Source organism: Pseudopodoces humilis, chromosome 1 (genome assembly GCF_049639895.1).
Source record: "Pseudopodoces humilis isolate 2021_Gansu_Grassland_sample_001 chromosome 1, ASM4963989v1, whole genome shotgun sequence".
Lineage (NCBI taxonomy): Eukaryota > Metazoa > Chordata > Aves > Passeriformes > Paridae > Pseudopodoces > Pseudopodoces humilis.
This window is the reverse complement of record NC_142200.1, coordinates 122574734-122594685: the sequence shown is the minus strand read 5'-3', so window position 1 is coordinate 122594685 and position 19952 is coordinate 122574734. Positions and strand designations below refer to the sequence as shown.

Here is a 19952-nt window from a genome sequence, read left to right as displayed (position 1 = left end):
ATTTGAGGGCTGTTTCACCTTTCTAAATCAAACTCTTGCCATCTTATTACTTGTGTTTTACTACAAGAATGAGGATCATTCAACTTTATATTCATTTGGAATGCAGATACCTGAAGCTGAACCATGGAATCAATAAACTAAATCCAGAATGTGTTTGTATGTAGGCTCTTCTCCAACAGAGATGAAAACTGCTTGGAGATGGAAACATAATTCTATCATTTTTATAAATGAATGTGATGTATTAAATGTAATGGTAAAATTAAATCCTTAAATTCTGATTTGCAGTAGTGTTACAAAAATGGTGATGTGCAAGGCAGTAAGGGGGATGTGTATAGCTTTTGCCAAAAATTCTCATATTGCTCTTCCTTCTTTTGTACTGTATTGTAAGGTCAGGGAGATTAGTATGAAGTTGTGCCTGGAGTCAATCTGAACTTATTTCTACAAAACAATTCATAGCAACGGTATATTTTAAAAAAAAGTTATCAGAATTATCAGAATATGCCATAATTTATAAAACTAATTAAAACACTCTTGGTGAGTTCAGCATCCTCCTGCACAAAGGGCTGGGATGCAGGAAGGAAGTGGGGTTCCTCTCACTAACAGTCACCATCTGAATCCTGCAGAGAGCTCCCTGTCATCTTTTCATCTGTCCCGTATGCATCTCCCTCACTAACATATTAAAACTAATAATAAATTCTCATTCTGGTTTATCAAAGCTAATCTTTAATTTGATGGATTAATTTTAGAACTAAAGCAAATGTCTTAAATATGGAAGCAAAACTTAGTTTCTATTAAAAGATTAAATAAATATGGTGAATAGTTGCAACTGGATTATTTTATATAACAATATATCTTGTCATTAATGACAGTTGTCAAAGGAACATGTAAGTGTTATTAATAATTTAAATGGCTTAGTAAAGCAGATGGAGTCAATTGAGTGAAATTGTCACTAGAGTATTTCGAGTATTTCTGCACTATTTTAGCTTACATTTTAAATTAAGCTAAATGCATATTTTTTGTAACTGTCTGTTGTGTTTTTTTTTGATGAGCATAGTGAAAGAAATAGCTAATGTAAGTCTTTTTACCTAAGAATCAACTGCACAAGGATAACTTGAGGTGTATTTTGGTGAGGAAATGCTCAACGATGAGAAGTGATTTTGCTTTTCTTCTTGGCTAAATCCCAAATATCCTAAGCATATGGAACAATTTAGCAGAAAATACGTAATTATCAAACAGATCTGTCTTTGCCACCTTGAAAATTATTTCTTGTGGCAGGGTAAATGAAACCTCATGTTTAGATTTTATTTCATTTGATCTTTCACTGCTTTGGCAGCAGAATACAAAAAAATGTGACAGATGGCACCATTAAAACATGAGTTGATTTGTGCTTACTCTAATATGAATCTGAAAATGCTTGATAAAGGCATGGCACAAACTTCTAACTGAAATTTTGAAGCAAAGTACATTTATCTTGGTAACAACATGAACAATCTGTGTAACTGTAAAAATAAATTTAATATCATGCAGGTGTTCACAAGAAAATATGTGCACATTATTCCTTTTATTATAAATAAAACTGCAATCAAGTTTTGGCTCTAAGCTTGTTTCTGTTTCTCTTTATGCAGAGGCCAGTATCAGTGATTGCTAATTCTCTATTGCAGTGTCCACTCTGTGGGCAGATATCGTTACTGATGTTGTAACCTTACCTATAAAAAACATTTTTTACAACATAAAAAGTGTTCTGTCAATATTATTTCAGTATGCTCTCTTTTATGTGACTTCTGTTTTTTCTTTACTACCTTAATAGATCTAAAGTATTTTGAAAACTGAATTTTCTGGGCTAGATTATGTGTTTCCCATGAAACACTCATCCCATAACAGAGTGGTCCCTTTTCAATGAGGAACGGGTCAGGGGCTGATCTTGTCTTTTTTGTTCAGTGTCTCAGATGGAACATGCTTTCTGATTTGGTCTTTCAGACTTGAGAAACCTTTTATTATTCTTTTCTGTATGGTAGATGATTTTCAACAGGAAGAGTAGGTATTACCTGTACCCCCAGCTTTCAGACCTCTTCTGCAGTGGAAGAGGAAGGAATGGGAACTGCCTGTAGCAGAGGAGTGAATAAAACCTGGGTTTATGTCCTGATACTGCAAAAAAGAGCTACATCATTTTCTTCAGCCCTGTGAAAGAATCAGTGGCTACCAGCTGTCAGAAGAACCTGGATTTATGCCATATGGGGGAAGAGCCAGGAGAAATACAGTTTCTGCTCCATGTTTAGGGTCAGGGTGAAGTGTGTGCCAAGCCATTCTTACCCATCCAGATGGAGGTACGGCAGCTGTGCATGGTGGGGCTTACAGTGGGACTTAGGAAACGTATGGTATTTAAATTGGGAGTTTTCTAAATTGTATGTTGGGTATAGAACCCCAAATTTCATGTATCAGGTCCTTTGTATGGATCTGGCTTTGTGGAGTTGTACAGTACTCTGGCCTGTAGCCATATCCATCTCTACTCCAATTGTCCAAGTTAAAACAATGTTTCCTGTTACGTAGCTGTTTTCAGAAGTCTGGGAGCCCGACAATAGCTGTCTAAACTAAAATGTTAAGAATGTTTTTCACTTCAGTAGCTACAGTTAATAAATACTGATAAGTATTTTTGTAAAGTTGTAGGCATTCTCATTTCAGCTTTTTTGATGGGACTAAAACAAGTGATGTGGAAGACTTTTATTAAGTTGGACTTTAGCTGTCTTTTGGTTCTCCCTTCTGAAAATTTTGGTAGATTCTCTTGTAGCAGTCTTGGAGGAAGTACTGAAGGGTACATTTCTGTAGAGTAGGGTTACTCCATTTATCAAACAGTTTAAAACAACTGAGATTCTCCAGAAGATCTGAGAGATGTCATTCAGTTTGTCAGACCAAGTTAGGGTCTTACAAATATCACAGGAACAAAGAAGCTCTAGAGAGTACATATTACAGGAGATGACTGCATTGGTCCTGTTTAGCATGGCAGAATGCAGGCTAGGGGTTATGATTGCTGTCTGTGAACGTACCAAGCAGGGAAATACGAAAAAGGGAGAAGAGCTGTTGAAGTTAATGGTAAGTGTTATTGCAGGAGGACATAAACTGGACGTGATGAAATCGTCACTGGCGATTTGAGGATTTCTAGTAAGATAAGCAAAACAAGCCTTACTAGAATGTCAGTGAGGGGAGAAAACAAAAGAAAAAAAAAAGAGGAAGAACTAAGTATAATTGAAATTTAACTAAATATTTACTGTGGTGATGTGCCTAATTGTCTGAGAATGTTGCTTTTTCCCCTTTAAGACATTGCATCTTCCAACTTGGTTTTTTAATGACATTTCAGGTGCAGTGAAATTTGAACATGCTTCAAAAAGCATTTTGAGAGGAAATGGTAATTACTTCTGTACAGCCTTTCCAATGTTGTAGTTTCTTTAGAAATAAGAATTTATGGAATTCCCAAACAAGAAAGGAATGTGTGTGAAATGAAGAGTCAGTGAAAGGAGCCATTCTTTCTGAGCATCTAGCAAAGTCTCATGTTTACTGTAAGTCTGTTGAACCAAGTTATGTGGAAGCAGATGGAAATCCCTTTTAAATTGTGCTGCAGTATTGTCGACTTCAGAGATACAAGATACTGCAACAGCACACCACGGGTACCTATGAGCTCCATGGCCAGGTAGTGTCACAAATCCAGAGGGATCCCTTTTGCTGTCAGGTTCTCAGAACAATCTTTCTACTTTCTACAGTTTCAAACCAAACAAAATTTCACAACAGCAGAAGCAGAAAACAAAACAAACCCTCAACGCCCCCAAGCCCTCCCCTCCCCAACCAAAAAAATTCTGCCAGTCCACACAAGCCACATAGTTCTTCTAAAATATGAAACTACAACAAGAAACTGAAATCTTGATCCTATCACTCATCTTTCTTTGTGTGTGTGGTTGCCCTCCGGGGCAATCTCATCAAGGCAGGAGCTTTCTGTGTTTTAGGTGTATCTGTGGGTCAATTAAGTGGTGATGAATAGCATTTAAGTATCTGTCTTGATTGCTGAAGCAATTTATTAAAAGTAGAATGGAAACATTAAAAACATTAAGAAAACTTTGTGTGCCTTTTGGTTTACTGAGAAGCTTATGCTATGAAAGGGACATATTATTTCTGTATTTAGAATTATTGGGAATAGAACCTTAATTGGAGTTAACTAATTTAAATAATAAGTAAAATTTTATATATTAATTTTAGAATCTTAAAAACATAAAATATGTTAAAATATTTTATGGTATTGAAGAAAAGGTTCTGATTATGAGAACTGGTAGACATACCTGGTAACACATTAATGAAAATACTGTTTTGCTTTAGGTTTACTGTTCATACACATCTGACTCAATTCAGCAGTTGTTTCTGAAAGATGAATAAATTACTTGTTCCAGTAGTAAGTTTTTGTTAATACTTGTTGTGTCTAGGGTGTGTTTTAATATTTAAAGTTTTAAATGTTTAAAAGTATTCATTATATAAAATCCTCTTATGCTAGAATTATTGGAATGAGCCTTGCAAACTTACACCCATGGTTTGTCTGTGGTTTTATCAGATTGCTTCTATCAGGTTTACTTATGGACAGACTAGAACAGGCCCTCTGTGAAATGAATCCTTGTGGGGGAGAGCAGATGGCAGAGGCAGAGGTTCCTGTTACCCCAGGTCCTCCTCTTCCAGAGTTTGTCTGTGTGCTCCAGTTCCCCTTCTTTAAAGCATTTCTTGCCTTTCCCTCCTCCTTGGGGTTGTAATGAATAAAATATAGTTTTCCTTTGCGTCACAGCCTCACCCTTAGCAACATAAGTTATATAACGCTTGCTGTTGCTAATTCTGCTTTCTGATGCTAGATCAGAAATACAGACCTCTGTCCTGTGCGACCTCCTAAGCACAGTCTTCAATAAAAGCGTCTGGGATAAAATCCAGTCTGACCTTTTTTCCTCTTTTCTTCTTTCTATATAGGAAGCCTCTGAAATTTTTCCCTTGTTTGTTATATGGAGACTATAACCATTCCTAGGTCTTTAATTCATAAACTTTATAGTTCAACATAGCAAATCTAAATTGTTGGGGAAGAGGATATTGAAATACTGTGCGATTATAACCTTTAAGCTTTGTGTAATCTAATGTGATTATCATATGGAGCACTAAAATCTCTCCCAATTAGAGAATTTGAACAAATCTTTACTGCATTTATCCTTTCAGTGCTGGTGGAGCTGAAGTGCCTCTGTTCTGGTTTAATGGTTAAGGAAATGAAGTGTACAATGCCTGTATGATTTCTACCACAACGCACAGGAAGACAATGTCAGAACCACAAAACCATCCCTCCTCTCAACTTTTAGGCATGTTTTCTATAACTTCCTCATTGTCTTCAACCTCTCAGTCTTTCTTGCCTTCCTACCACCCAGCCTGCCCCACTTATATGTTGTAGTGTCTCTTATAATCCTATATTTACTTCAAAAGTATAATGGTGGCTGTTACTGTGTAAAAAATATAGCTAAGGCACAGATTCTGAGCTATTTATTGCCTTCCTCATTTTTGGATGCAGGGGTCTGCTGTCTTAAAGTGCTGCCATGACTGAAGCCGTGGGGAAAGACAGCTGCACTTTTGCAGGCTGTTACAGTTAAAGCATTGTTCTTTTAGGATATTTAACTATGAAGTTTTGGATATTTCTCCAAAATAACAGTGGAGACCCAGTATCTTGTCCAAATTCTGGCTCAGGAAGTTGCTATACATTTAGCCCATCATAAACTCATTAGGTAAGATCTAATTCCTGTCCTGTTTACCTGCTGTTACCTGTTCAGCTTTCCATAGGAGACTGAGGTTAGGGTTCATTTCTTCTAAGAGGCTTTCAGTGTCATAAAAATAATGCCAGGTAGAGTTAGAGATGTTTCATACAGGCTTTTCCATGTTTCATGTACTAGAAAGAAAGAACTTATGTTTCTCTTCATCATATTTAGTATTTACACATGTAGTCATGTATTTAGTAGAATAACTTTTCAGTACAACCAGCTATTAAAATATATCTCCTTGTTTTATTATAAATGAGTTTTAGGATTTAAATTGTGTTCCACTAAACACACAACTTGGAAAACAAATAAGTTACCAACTTGCTAGTTCACCTTTTGTAACTTCAAGGTATTTTGAAAAGTAGGTGATATGGGCTTGTATTTTTTTTCTACATATGTAATTTAATAATTATTTAAATGAAAAACATTGTAAATTTAAATGAAAATCTTGTTCTTTAGAAGATACATATTCAAATAGTATGTTCAAGTATAAAATATCATAAAGTAAGGGGAATTAAAATACTACACTACAGTATTTCTAGGATATGGTGGTTTATCAACAAAGCCATAGGGTTTAGAAACTTTTTGAAAGTTTTTTTTTCTGCTTCTGTTTGTTGTTAGTGTTGGTAATTTTATTAAGCAGCAAAATTAGATTTAGAGAAAAGATTATTTCTTTTTTCCCCCCAGTAGAACAAATGAGTGTACACATTTACTATCTTATAAGTAATCTTGTGATTCAGAAATGTAATTTCTGGCAAATTTGTGGCTCCCTTTGAGTCTTGGCCAATGAAATTTGATTGAAGTTTAGGTAGAAAAAAAGGTGATACTACAGCCAAGTTTTTGTCAGTTTTATGATTTATAACTCTGAGCATTGGAAATGTATCCTTGCCATAGACCTGGAAACCAAGTACAACTGATCTGAACTCCAGACATGTCAATTTTGAAAGGGCAAGCAACAGACTTCCTTATGCCAAAAATAGCTTTCATGCTAAATTATTTAAGCGTATTATTTGATCACAGATATATTAAAAATAGTATTTTCCACTCTGGACCTTTTTTGTGTAGTAGGGGAAACACAAGGTCACTTTAAATCTAGATGGGCTTTGTTAGGTGAATCTGAAATATCACATGTACAAAAATCATGGTGCTTGGTACTGAGGAAAATGTTGTGTGCTGCTTTTATTCCTCACATATATTCGTTATATATTGATTGCAATCAAGAGACTGTTTTAGATTCCTGCAGTAGTTCAAGTAATGTGTACCACTTCTGTGCTTTTCTCTTGAGTGTAAAATATGTATGAAGACATGTCTGAAGTGTAAGTACAGCAGGGCCCTTGGGAAGTTCTGGAGCTGTACCTTGAGTAATTTCAGTCTAATGCTGACAGAATATTTAGTGGTTTATTTTTGGTTTGTAGGTCTGTTTTAATCCGCGGTCTCTGAAATGTTCAAGTAGGATTCTTAATAGAACCTTAATATTGAAATTTGTTTATCTTGGTTACTCCAACAGTATAAATATTTCTCCACAGTCTAGCAAATACATATGGTTATATTGTAGTAGGTGCTTTGGTGGCAGCCACTATTGGTTCCCAACAGTTTCTATTGAAACATTTTGTATTAAGGCACATTTAACCTTTGGAATAATCTGCTTTGGAGATGAAAATTTCCTTTTCCTGTTCTTAACCTATTTTTGGGCAAGTCCTATATTTCTTCCTCCCTCAAATAATATTTGGTTTATACTTAAACATCCTTGCAGATGGGTAGACTTGTGCTCTCTCTGCTGTGTCTGATTGTATAGCTGATGAGTACGCACTTTATTTGGTTTGAATTTGGACTACAAAGAAAGTACTGGATGACTGGAAATGGAGGGGTGCACATGCACAGAACTTGTAGTACATCCAGTGCAGGCCTGTGGTGCTGCTGGGCTCTGGTTGCAGTCACAAAATCTGCACACCTGCAAATATTTGATTTCTAGAGATTTGTAGCATCATTAAGCAATCTGTATCTGTACAGCAGTCAAGTTACTGACAAAAGCCCAGGAAATGCCCAGAACCTGACCACTTACCCTCATTCTGTTCTCCTTTTTAAAAAAAGGGACATAATTTTTCAGGCTTTTTTTTTTCCCCTCTCTTTTTAAAACTTACTCTGGTAAAAGTATTATTTCCCCTCAGTACCTTTTTTTTCTTCTTTCACCAACTGTAATCTACTAACATTTCTTCGAAAGTATTCATGGTGGTATGATTTATTCTTTTGTGATAGCTGCTTCATGGCATTTTCTCTCTCTTGAACCATGAATCATTTTTTGAGGCCAAATCAAGAAATAACTGTCTTCTGTGGCTTATAGGTTCTTTCAGTAACTTTTCCTAAATATGTAGACATATTTATATGTTTCTGCATTAGCTGAAAATATATTTATGGATCAATGTACCATGTCTTCTGAGGCTGAAAGTTGGTTGTTACTAATTTTTAAACTGTATTTGGCTTTTTTTTTTGAAAGTAAAGGCTCCTGTGTATGTTTTATTGGTAATTTTTTTGCTTTAAAATATATTTTTTGAAAGCTGTTCCAGCACTGTCATAATTGGGTGCATTCATTGATGCTTAATGGAGAAAAATATATCCTTTTTTACTAGTCACTACCAAATATACAATTTCATCCTCATTTTCCTTATATTTACAAAATCTGGTTATTCAACTTCCATGACTACTTTTGTAAGGTGTTTTCTTCTGATAGTGCTCTGATGTTGCTCTGCTCATCAGAAAAGTGATGTATTTTTTACATTTTTATTAATGTATTTACATTTTGGAGTTGCAGTAGAACACGTTGTTATACATTGCTCCATCCATGTAGTTTACTGTAATTTCAAAGCTGTACTGAAGTTTACCAGGAAGACTGCTCTTAAATTATTTCATCTTCAGACGTGTAAGGAAGATCTGCTGTAAATCTATCTTGACAATTATTCAGAATAATAAGTGAAAAAGTAAGAAATTAAAAACATAAGGATATCACATACAGTGAAAACTTTTCCCCACCTATATGTAACGTGTTTTGCTTGTAAGTGCAGCCTACACAGAAGTCAATCTTGCCTTATGTAACATAACCATAACTTTAGAACTAGTTATGATAATTCTAAATTTTATTTTCTCTTGTATCTCTGAATACAGAGCAATCCTTCGCAAGTTTTATTACTAAAATGTAGTTTTTGCTATCTAGAAGTGTAGCTATTTACAAAATATGAATTCAATGCCTCTTTTATCTTCCTAGAAAAAGAATTAATTGCATTTTTTCCTTGTGTTACTTAATTCCATAAACATTTTTGCCTTGACAATGTTAGAGATCACAGGTGCAAAATGTTTTATATAATCTTGAGTAATGGAAATAGATAAAGTTGCATGTAGATACATAGGTGTGTATATATAATACTTTCTCCCACTTAAAATGGATCTTTCACCAGTATAAACAGTTTAGCTTAAGTTAATGATTTAGGCAAGAGTTTAATATTAAACTACTGTTTCCTCAGTAGTGCCCTCCTTGTCTTGTGTTAGCTGGTGACCTTTGTGTTGAAGCTTAGCGTTTCTTGCTGGAGCAAGACCACCCGCTCAAGAGAACGGTTGTTTTTGTACAGTAATCTAGAACAGAGAAGTAGAATTTATAAATCTACTGAAAAGGTTATGAAATGGTCTCAATTGTCTCTGACTGCAAACTTTGACCTGTTTGGCCGGATTTTGGAAACCGTGCCAAGATTTGATTTAAAGCAGTTCTGGGAAGCTCTTTAAGATTAAATTCCAGGACTGCATGACTGATGTGCTAGTGATACACTTGTGATATTAGACAAACGTTACTTCAATACAGTTTTAGGCTTGAACAGATCATTCATCTAAAAGTATTTTCTGATTCAAATAATTTAATTGCATCTCAATATGATTTTAAAAGGTCTGTTTAAAATTTGGCATTGTAATATTCTGTTCCCTACACCTCTTGGTAGTGAGCTACCCTGACTCCACTAAAAAAATTTGCTACGCTTTTTCTTTGGGGAAGAAGAGGTAGGAACAGGAAAAGGTTCTAAACACATCGTACTTTGGTGTGGTTTCCATGAAGCTTTTCAGCCAGCAGTTGCTGAAATGGTTTTATTCAGCACTGTAATAACATGTGGCTATATTAGGTGAATTTTGAGATGGAAACCTTAATAATATATTTTTTCACTCCTTTGATAGTAAGAGACATTTGGTGTGCAAATGCTCGGGTTTCAGTGGAGAAAAATCTCTCCAGAATTCACAGCTGAGCACCAGCAAATGTGCATTTAGGTCAGAAAAGCTTCTTTATTCACTCAACACATAAAAAAACCCCCTTTTATTTATTTTTCTCATTTACTATGTTCTTTCTGATGACTTGAAAATAAAATTTACTTTCTTCCAAATTTAGTAGTTTCTAGATTTGAGGAAAACAGTATAATAAACTTGGTTTGGGTGAGTTGAGTACTGACAGTGTCCTGATGCCCACTGATGGATGCTACTCTGTTGTTCTGTGGTCAGACAATTGATTATTACATAAGATATTAGTCACATTGAGGTTAAAGGTATTATTATTAGATTTGTTGTTACTGATATTTCTTTGGAATATTTGTATAAGTGTTTTAGTGTGTCACTTTGTCACTTCTTTCATGAACAGGGCAAGTGGAACAGTTTTTGAATGCCTTTGTCTTGAAGTAATTTAACTATATATTTTATCCTTAAAGTGATAGTAAATTCAGCAGTTCAAGTATGTATGTGTTAAATCAGGCTTCTGCATGAATGCTCATCAGAAACTTGGCTAGGTACATATGTACCTTATTATGAATTCTCTCCACTTTATTAACTTTGCAACAATTAGTACAGGTAGAGCCCTTTTCAAGTACATCTGAGTGCATTTGCTCTTGTTCTGTGACGTTTTTGTGATTCTCTGCTGTTGTAACTTCTGGCAAAGAGAATAAGGAATCATCATTCACAGGACTGCTGTTGAAGGTGCTCTGGTAGCTACAGATGGCTGCCTGGTCATCGATTTTGTGAGCAGAAGTGGATGAAATAGTGGAGCTGGGACTTCAGGGCAGCTGCCTGTCAAGTGAGGAAGTCATGGCAGAGTTTCTTATTGAGAACAGGAGTGACAGCCTGGAAGGAAGAGGACGCTGGTTGTGGGTTGAAGCTTGAGGGGAGGATACCTACCAAGTATAAACCTTAGAGATCAGGTGTTTGAAGGTGAAAAAAATGTTTTTCATCTTGGACTAGAGTCTCACTTGAGGGACAGCATTTATATTAAATGAGATGGTAGATAGACTTGTTTTTTCAATAATTTTCCTCAGCTTACCTCCTGAATATCTCAGCAGGTAACTAATGAAATTAATCTATTATGAATTATTAGTTGATTCAGCAAGCTGCTTATAACTCATGCAGTTTCTTATACTGATTGTTGGTTGGAAATAAGGAAGATCACCTAATACCTCTTGTCCTTATGTATTGAAAATAATTTTTTAATGAATACTTACATGGTTTTAAAATGAAAGGTGGCTTTTGGCAATAGTTAGAACTCAATTGCTAGAACTCTGTTTCAGACTTGAAGTAGTATGTCAAACACTTTTTTCCCCCCTACTCTGTATTGTATCTCTTATCACCTGAATGTAACAGTTAAGGTTAGAGATAAGAAGCTGGTAAATACTGATGTAAGCATTGTTACTTAATTTATCATTGTAGATGTAATGTAAAAGCAACTGTCTTCTATATTTGCTGGCTTGGGTGTTAAAGAATTTCACAACCATAAAACAAATGTATCAGAATATATATATATATATATATATTTATGTCTAGAAAAATCTATTAAATGTCACTATCTAGTTGTCTTTGAGATTCAGCTTGGACTTCAAATGAGGGAAGTCTAGGCAATGGAAATTATGCTTATTGTTGGATTTAGGATTGAATGACAATCATTAACCCACTTGGAAAGCAGGTACTTACAATCCAACCTTCCTACTAAAATTGTGTAACAGATGTTTTTTGGTTTGGGGTTTTTTGTTTGTTTGCTCATTTGATTTGGGTTTTTTTTTTTACAAGTATAAGCAAATTTGCTTCATTTTTGATGCTTTACAATTATTAATGGGAAATTCTGAGAAGTCATTTGATCGTGAGTATATTCTAGAATATGTGTACAAATTTTTTCTCTTTACCTGTGTGAGCATTCATGTTTTAATTTCCTGTGTAGGAAAATTAAGAGGGGATAGCTCACAACAAATTCTGTTTAATTCAGATATTCAAAAGCTGTAGAATAATGAACTATTGAGATTATTTTGTCTGATGACATGAGTAAAATGGACTATGAGAACTAGCAGAACACACATGGTTGATTTTAAACCAGGTGGTGTTGACTGTAATATTACTTTTGGATGAGTTATGCTTTTTAAGATTTAATTCTCCTTTCCATTAGCTATTATTATATCTCTAGCTGATATTTCTGAGGCCACATTATTGTGTGGCTAAGTCTGTTCAGAACTGCTGCTTAGCAAGGTGGTCCTCCCATGCTGTAAGGCTCTGTGTTTCTGGTAGCCTTCAATTTGACAGTATAAAAGCACACATTACAAGTGTGCATCCTGGTATCTGGGTTGTTTAGTGCCAGGGACTTGGGTGGCTTGTAGCATGCACTAATATACCTGTGATTTTTCTGTCAGAACAAGGTAAATTTGGATTTATTCCCTTTTTTTTTTTTTTTTTTTTTAGGAATTATATACCAAATTATGGATATACAGCTCTAATTTCCACTGTATCTTCTGTTTTCACTAATCCAGATTGTTGGCAATTTTCCATGTGCCTTACTTGTAAACAGCTTCCATCCACATTCTGATTTCTGCAAAAGCTGTAGATTCCAATTCAGGAAAATGTTTAACTTCACATGTACCTATTGTGCACCTTGAAAGTTAGGAGGAATACAGCCACCAATGCATTGGCTACATTTGAGCTCTGAAGCTCTGGTAGATTTTATCTCTCAGACAATATTCTATCCTATTAGACATTATAAAAGAAAAAACATATTTGTATTTAATGGCTTATAGTATTTTGCAGAATGGCAAGGGTGATTAGGCATCTTTACTTGCAGCTTTCACAGCTGAATGTGGACTTTCTCAATAATCATGCAATATAAATTTCAAAACGTTTTCTTCTACTACCTGTTGGCTTCAGGGGTGTTTAGTGAATATTCTATATATCCTTTTGAAATAATGCTAGGAAAAAAGTTGGCTATGTAACCTTTTTACATGAATTTGTCACTGTGCCTCTGTGTGGCCTTTTGCAGGACATTTTGGGCACCTTGTAGGAAGAACACCAGCATTAGGGTTTTTATCTCAAAGCAGACCTTTAGATACGTTCTGATCTGATTAATCAGGTAATATCTCTTTAGAACACATTTTTCCTCTGTGGTGTCTTTGAGGTATATTTTAATGAAAACTGTCTGGCTTTGAATGTTCTCAGCTGCCATGATAGCTTAAAAAACCAGGAAATGCATAATTTGTCTTTCGGTTAATATATATAGTGTAAAATATCATTTAATGTAATTTAAAAGTGAGTGAACAGAAGTTCTTCAGGATTCTTGACTAAAGTTCTAAACAATGGAAAAAATGAAAGTTTTCAGCAGGTTGAAAACTCATTTAAAATTTAGGCTGACTATCCCATCATTGTGAGAAACTTGTATTTTATAGAAGTGCAGTTGTTTTTATAGGTTTTATCCTATTATATTTCATAAATCACAAAAATATTTTTTATATTGTATTCTATTTGTACTAATATAGAAATCCCTTGCTTTGCAGCACAGAAATTTTGGGGTTGAGAGTTGTTGGCCTTTAGTTTTATGGTAAAGGTTTAACGTACAATTGCTCAAGTAATTCTAAGCGGTTTAGACACTACAGACCTACTCAGATTAATTTCTGATTTGAAGACTTCTTTTTTTTTTCCCCCTCATTTTTAGAGCAGTGAAAAGTAGGTAAATTCTGAGTTATGGGTGATCTTTGAGTATGTAGTTTTATTTGACAGCATCTTGTTTATTAGAAGGATGCAGAGATGGGAATGGCTTATGGGAGCTTCTTAGCAATACGGTATGATTCTTCATTTCTTAGTCACTGGGTAATTTTTTCTCTCAATTACATATATTTATGATCTGAATAATGATGATTCATTGTTACAGTATTTTATCTGTAGTTGCAAAGAGTGCCTAGCTGTTTAAAAAGTTAAAATTTAACTATGACAGAAAATACCCACACCTTTTTATTTGAAGTACCTTTCTTTGTTTTGTTGGGATCTTTTATTATATAGCATGCATTTAGGGTTCATGATTCTTTCCTTCCTTTCCCTGAAGGGAGCTTTAGGTCTTGAGCAGGCTTACCTGTCTGATGAACCATAGTTTGACATCTGAAATTAGGTGGGATAAGAATAAGTGTAGGTGTTTTCCTGCCTTAACACAGCATTGCTATCGTTAGAGGAAGATAGCCTATGGAAACAAAGGGGCCTTTCTTTGTCACAAGAGTGACAAAATAGAAGTGGGACTTATTGTGAAGAGAAGGAAGAAGGTATAAAATAATGAGACTTGGGTTGATTGCAATAATAATGATTTTTGTTGTGAAATTATTATATATAGAAAAGAGAAGGATGACAAAATAGAGGGGTGCACTCTAAAGGTAAGGAAAGGGTTTGACATGGAAACAAAAATATTTCATTAGATTGAATTTATAATATATATAAAATATATATATTTAAATCCATTTTTTTCTTACACAAAATAGCAGATCATTACCTAAATTTCTAACGAGCCTTTCAAAGATTGCTTAATTTCATTTTTCTTTTCTTTGTTCTAGTTGCATTAAAATCATCTAGCTCTACCAGACCAGAAAGAAATGGCATTCAGGAAACCTCTAGAACAGGAAAGTGTGGAGAAGGGATGCAGATCCTGGAAGGTGAACTCCTGTTGCAGGTATGTTTTGCAATAGACATATTGTACAAAGATTTAAAAAATAAAACCCAAACACCTATATATAACATACAAGATGCTCAGTGATGAGATAGAAAACGTTTTCGTATTGTGAAATTCCTTTCTCATTTTCTTTAGGGCAATATTAAACAGCTCTTGGATTTTCTTTGGTATTTGGGACTTAAGAGTGGATGTTAGAATGTTTCTAAGTAATTTATTAGGGGGACCCCATCTCTGTATCTGTTTTTAATAAAGATGTTAATATAGAAGAACAGTTTTTATAAGGACCAGATAAATTTGGTGACTAGTTGTTGGAAAGAAACAATTTCTCCTTCAAACACCTTGGGCTTGCTGAAATATCTTTTTTTCTCAGTGGTTTGAAAGAACTCAGCATGCATGTAGATTCAGGAGAAATTTTAAAATACTTTGAATAACTTTTATATGAACTAATGGAAAATATTAATTGAAGTGTGGGCTTTGTTTTTTTTTTTAAATTGTCTAGCCTGTTTTAATGTCCTAGAGTGTCAAAGCATATGGGTAAATATATACTACCAAGTCCAGATTAAACTCAAGAAATTAAAAATACAGGTATTGCAATTTTCTAACTAGTTTCACAAAATAGATTTTATGGAGACGTGCAGCTCCATTTGAAGTGTGTTGGTAGTCTGTCTTCTACACAGGTTGCACTCTGATGTATCTATCAAAAGTGGCAAATCATTCAGTCAGAGTCAATTGTTTGCTTAGAACAAAATGAATTTCAGTGTTCAAAGATTAGAAATTAAAATAGGTTCTAAGAATCCCACAAAACAATTATTTTAAGTTGATGCTAATTGAAAATTGTTTTCTAACCAACTAAAAAAAACTAGGACATGTATTTTATTTTCTAAACTTAATAAAGTATGACAAAGAACTGTTGTGTAGTTGCTGCCAGTGAACAGCTTTCTTTTAAAAAGAAAAAAGCCTAAAAAGCAGAAATATATGGTTTATATTGAAAGCATCTAATTCATCTGAAATACAGGGGATTTTTAATTACTTCTGAGTGGAAGTTACATGAGGGAACTTTTTTCCAGTATGAAAATTAAGTGGGTGATATATTTATTGCTGAAAATTCTACCCCTCTTGGGAAGTAAATTAACTGCACTTCTTCAATGAATTTGTTTTGTAAACATTTTATATATTGGAAAAAATTTATGAGAATGAATACACAGATGGAATTTTCCTAGGCTGTGAGAGTCACGAGGTTATAAGTCATGAGTGTGATGAAATTAGGAATTTTTTATGACATAGTGGGAATCAGTAAGTTGTAAATACTGATAAAAGTCCTTCCCTTACACTACTGCTCAGAAGTCTTTTGCATTATGCAGGTGAATAAATTATAACTGATGATGAACGTTTTCCTTTTATTATCTCCCTACCTTTTTTCATTTTGCTAAGGTGATATTTGCTTTTATTTGTCAGTTGCTTTTGCTTGCTTGCTAACAAACAGAAAATTGTCTTTAATTTCCAACACAGAAACTGTCTTGCCAATCCAATCTATTGTGGAAGCAGAGATCAAATACATAAATGTGCCTTCCTTAAAAGCAAGCTAAATTTCCTTTAAAAATATTTAAAATATTTTAAATTCCTATTTAAAATACAAAATCTATTACAGCCCAAACAAGTTTATGATAAAAAGTGCAAGACAAATGATGACCTCTAAGACATTTTTAAGACCTAATTCTCAACAGTAATGAACAAATTTGAAACTACCTTTTTTATTAGGAGCATTGAGAGTAATTTTTAGAGCACAAATATAATTTTCAGTTCTCCAGAATAATAAACTCACTGAGAAATTTCATTATGTGTTTTTGGATAATTATTTTTGGATTGCATTTTGCAAAACTCTCCATCAGAACTCATCTCCCACTTATTGATATATCCAGATATATGCATGTTACAGAATTTGTGGCTTAAATAATGCATATGGCTATCTCAGTAACAATCCTGGTTTGAGATGAGCTGTGTACCAGGGCCAGTGCAAAATGTGATTGAATTCCAGGTACAGAAGGTGTAGGTAGCTCTGTATGAAATGGACCAGAATAACCAATTTTAACATTTGAGACAAAGTTAGAGGCTGTGCAGCTTGCAGATTTTTCATGTCAACCAGCTGAGGTGAAATGCCCTGCAGAACAGGTCAGCAGAGGACACTGCGGCATTCTTCTCCCATGAAATTACTGCAAGCTTCATTAAAACCAAAGATTCTGTGTAAGATTTCTTGGATTGACTATGCTATTAAAATTCAGATTATTATTGATTTTTTTAGCTCATTCTTTATTCACATAAAATTTACTAAACTTATAAGGATCTTTTATAGAGCTAACAGCTGTTTATGAGAGTAGATTAAGTAATATCTACACATTAAATTGGAGTGGTTCACAGCATTTAAAGATCAGCCATTTAATCAGATATTTCATTTATGTATTAGTACTTTGTTGCAGCAAGATATAGGATATCCTTCACTTACTTTACATTTTCTGTGTATAATAATTCTGCATCAATAAAAAGATTTTTTAAAAAAAGTGTTTTGAGTATGCTGGCCAAATTTGCCTTTGAATGCAGCTGAGGAAATTAAGTGGTAGAATATACTCAGTCCAGCCCCTGGAGACTGCCTTTTGTTAAATCTTGACTGAAATCCATAGAAGTAAATCGGCACCTTTCAGATGAGCTGCCAAGTCACAAATGTACTGTTTGCTATCACAACAATTGCCATGGACCATATTGATTGGGAGCTCAGATAAATGCCCTTTGCGTGACTTTGAGTGTGGAGCCGCCTGGTCTGCTGCTCCACGGAGGGGGAAATCTCTTCAAAAACATTGTTTACTTGCAACAGTCCGCTTTTGCAGAGTTTTTCTATTTTAAGTAAACTATAAAATGTTTTCTTGGACTTTATAGGGGATCTTAATAGCTTGATTTCCTGTCCACAGTGGCCTGACTGCATTATGTATAGATTGGATTTTGGGACTGGGTTTGTGACATGGCTGTCATTTGTGCAGTGGGCAGCTGGGGATATCCAAGGCTTGAGCCAAACAAGCATTGTGAACTGTGGTTAATATTAAATAAACTTACAGTTCTTCATACTACTTTCCCTCGTCTTGTACAATCAAGAGTTTTTAAAAATCATCAACACAGTTTGGCTTCTCCGCTGAATAAAACAACAAAGTTTGTTTGTTTTTGTTAGATCCAGTTTTCTTCATTTTAACACCTATGCTGCAGAGAGATGCTATGAGGAATCCTTCTGTTTGTGCTGTTAGATAATGGTGTGCTTCTCCATGCTTCACATTTTATTGGTGGACTACAGTATAGGTAGACCTAGAGCAACAATAATTATGTGAAATTCTATCTCTGGAGCTGACAGGTTGCTGTGTTTCTTCCCCAGGCATTAAATGGATTTGTGTTAGTTGTTACAGCAGATGCTCTGGTTTTTTACGTCTCTTCTACTATCCAAGACTACTTGGGATTCCAACAAGTAAGTTTGTTTATTCAATTTTTTTCAGAAGTTTTGCCTAATTTCAGGGAATGTCAGTGTTCATATTTAGGGTCTTACATTTTTTTTTGTAATAAAAATCGGTGGTACTTTAGTTGAATTACTTTGAAACCATATTGCTTTTCTACCAGCTTTCATAGCCAGGATGTCAGGCCAAGCACAACACGAATATAATTTCCAAAGTTGACTTAAGCAAGATAGGAAATTTTCACACTTAATTATTCTTTACTGGAATGTTTGAAATTTATACTGTGGTGTTACCCAGTTTATGATGCTGAGTGAGGCATAATTCAATGGGAAGGTAATTATTTTAATAGAAACCTTTCATGAAAAACTATTTCCATATGCCTTGAGATTTATAAGTATCAAGTGATTGATTTTGGTATTTTTAGAATTTGTTCTCTTGCTCATGTATATTTATTTAATTATGAATTTCAAAACAAGCATTTGTTTTTTACTGTTTATGGTGCAGATCACACATGGCTGACTTCACTGGGCTTGAAAACCAGGTGCCAAAGTACTAAAGGCTGAGGCATAGCAGGCAAATTCTGTCTTTGTTAAAAACTCCTGGGATTACTTTATGTGAAGATGATAGAATGAAGATGATAGTTATAGTTCTCAATGTATATCCATGGATACTGCATACTGACAGATTCAGCTGCTGTCTGAAAAATAGTGAAAAACCTTGCTTGGTTTGCAGTTTCAGGTAACTGATAAGAAATTGGGGAAAATTTGTGTAAAAGAAAATATTTCAAAAAGCCCCCACTCTTATTGCTAGGGTTACATATTCCTTCAGTGTTGGGGAATGAAAAAGAAAAAAGCTTGGGAAACAAATTGGACATAACATTCATGAAGTAATGCCAGTAAATCGAGTGCATGGTATAGAAGTAAAGTTTTAAAGTTACAAAAATTAGCATTTCTGGCAATTTATTCTGGAAAATACTGATTGTTTTATGATATTCATCATAGCAAAATTTGATGCAGGCTTTGCTAGTTGATCTCAATTGTGTTAGATCTATGTTTTATTTAAATATTTTCTGTTAATATAATGGTTGGGTTTTTGAAACATGCTGAAAACGGGGATCTTAACTCTTCTCAGTCAGCTGAGTATTTTCTTTAATATTTTGAGTGTTTTTTGCCCCTTAAATTCCTCTAAGCACTGATCCTTGCTCTTGAGCCTTTGCCATTTAGATCACATTCCTAACCACACAATTGGTAGTGGAATAAAGGCTTAATAATGACATGTTTTAGCACATCCTTAAGTGACAAAGCAAATCCACTGTTTATAATCTGCTTGGTTTATTTTTGGCAGTTTGGTTCAGGGTCTTTAGCTTCTTTTGTATTCCTGTAGCACCTATAGTAGGACAAGTACTAGCTGGCAAGTACTTTATTTACCAGTATATAAAACTAAATAATTTAAACAGTACCTAAGCATGGTATTTCCAGGCCTTCTTAGGTAAAAGCAGGTAAAGAAAGAGTTGACATAATGTAACCTTTTTTTCTAAGGCAATATTTTTGTTGTTTTCCGTGTTTACAGTCATATGTGTAACTGAGCTGTTCTCCCTGCTGCTAAAAATCTTTTCATGAAGCTTTCCCACCTGCACATGATTGTATTGTCTATCCCTGAGCAAAATGGATTTTGCTG

The 19952-nt window shown here is 34.5% G+C and overlaps 1 protein-coding gene across 1 annotated transcript in view; it reads left to right on the top strand.

The window, feature by feature from the left end:
• Positions 1 to 19952, top strand: part of AHR (aryl hydrocarbon receptor) — a 62691-nt gene that overhangs the window by 24538 nt on the left and 18201 nt on the right. The window contains exons 3-4 of the mRNA XM_005518854.2: positions 14672 to 14787; positions 18200 to 18289. Coding sequence (XP_005518911.1) covers positions 14672 to 14787; positions 18200 to 18289 — 206 coding nt within the window. The remainder of the gene's footprint in view (positions 1 to 14671; positions 14788 to 18199; positions 18290 to 19952) is intronic.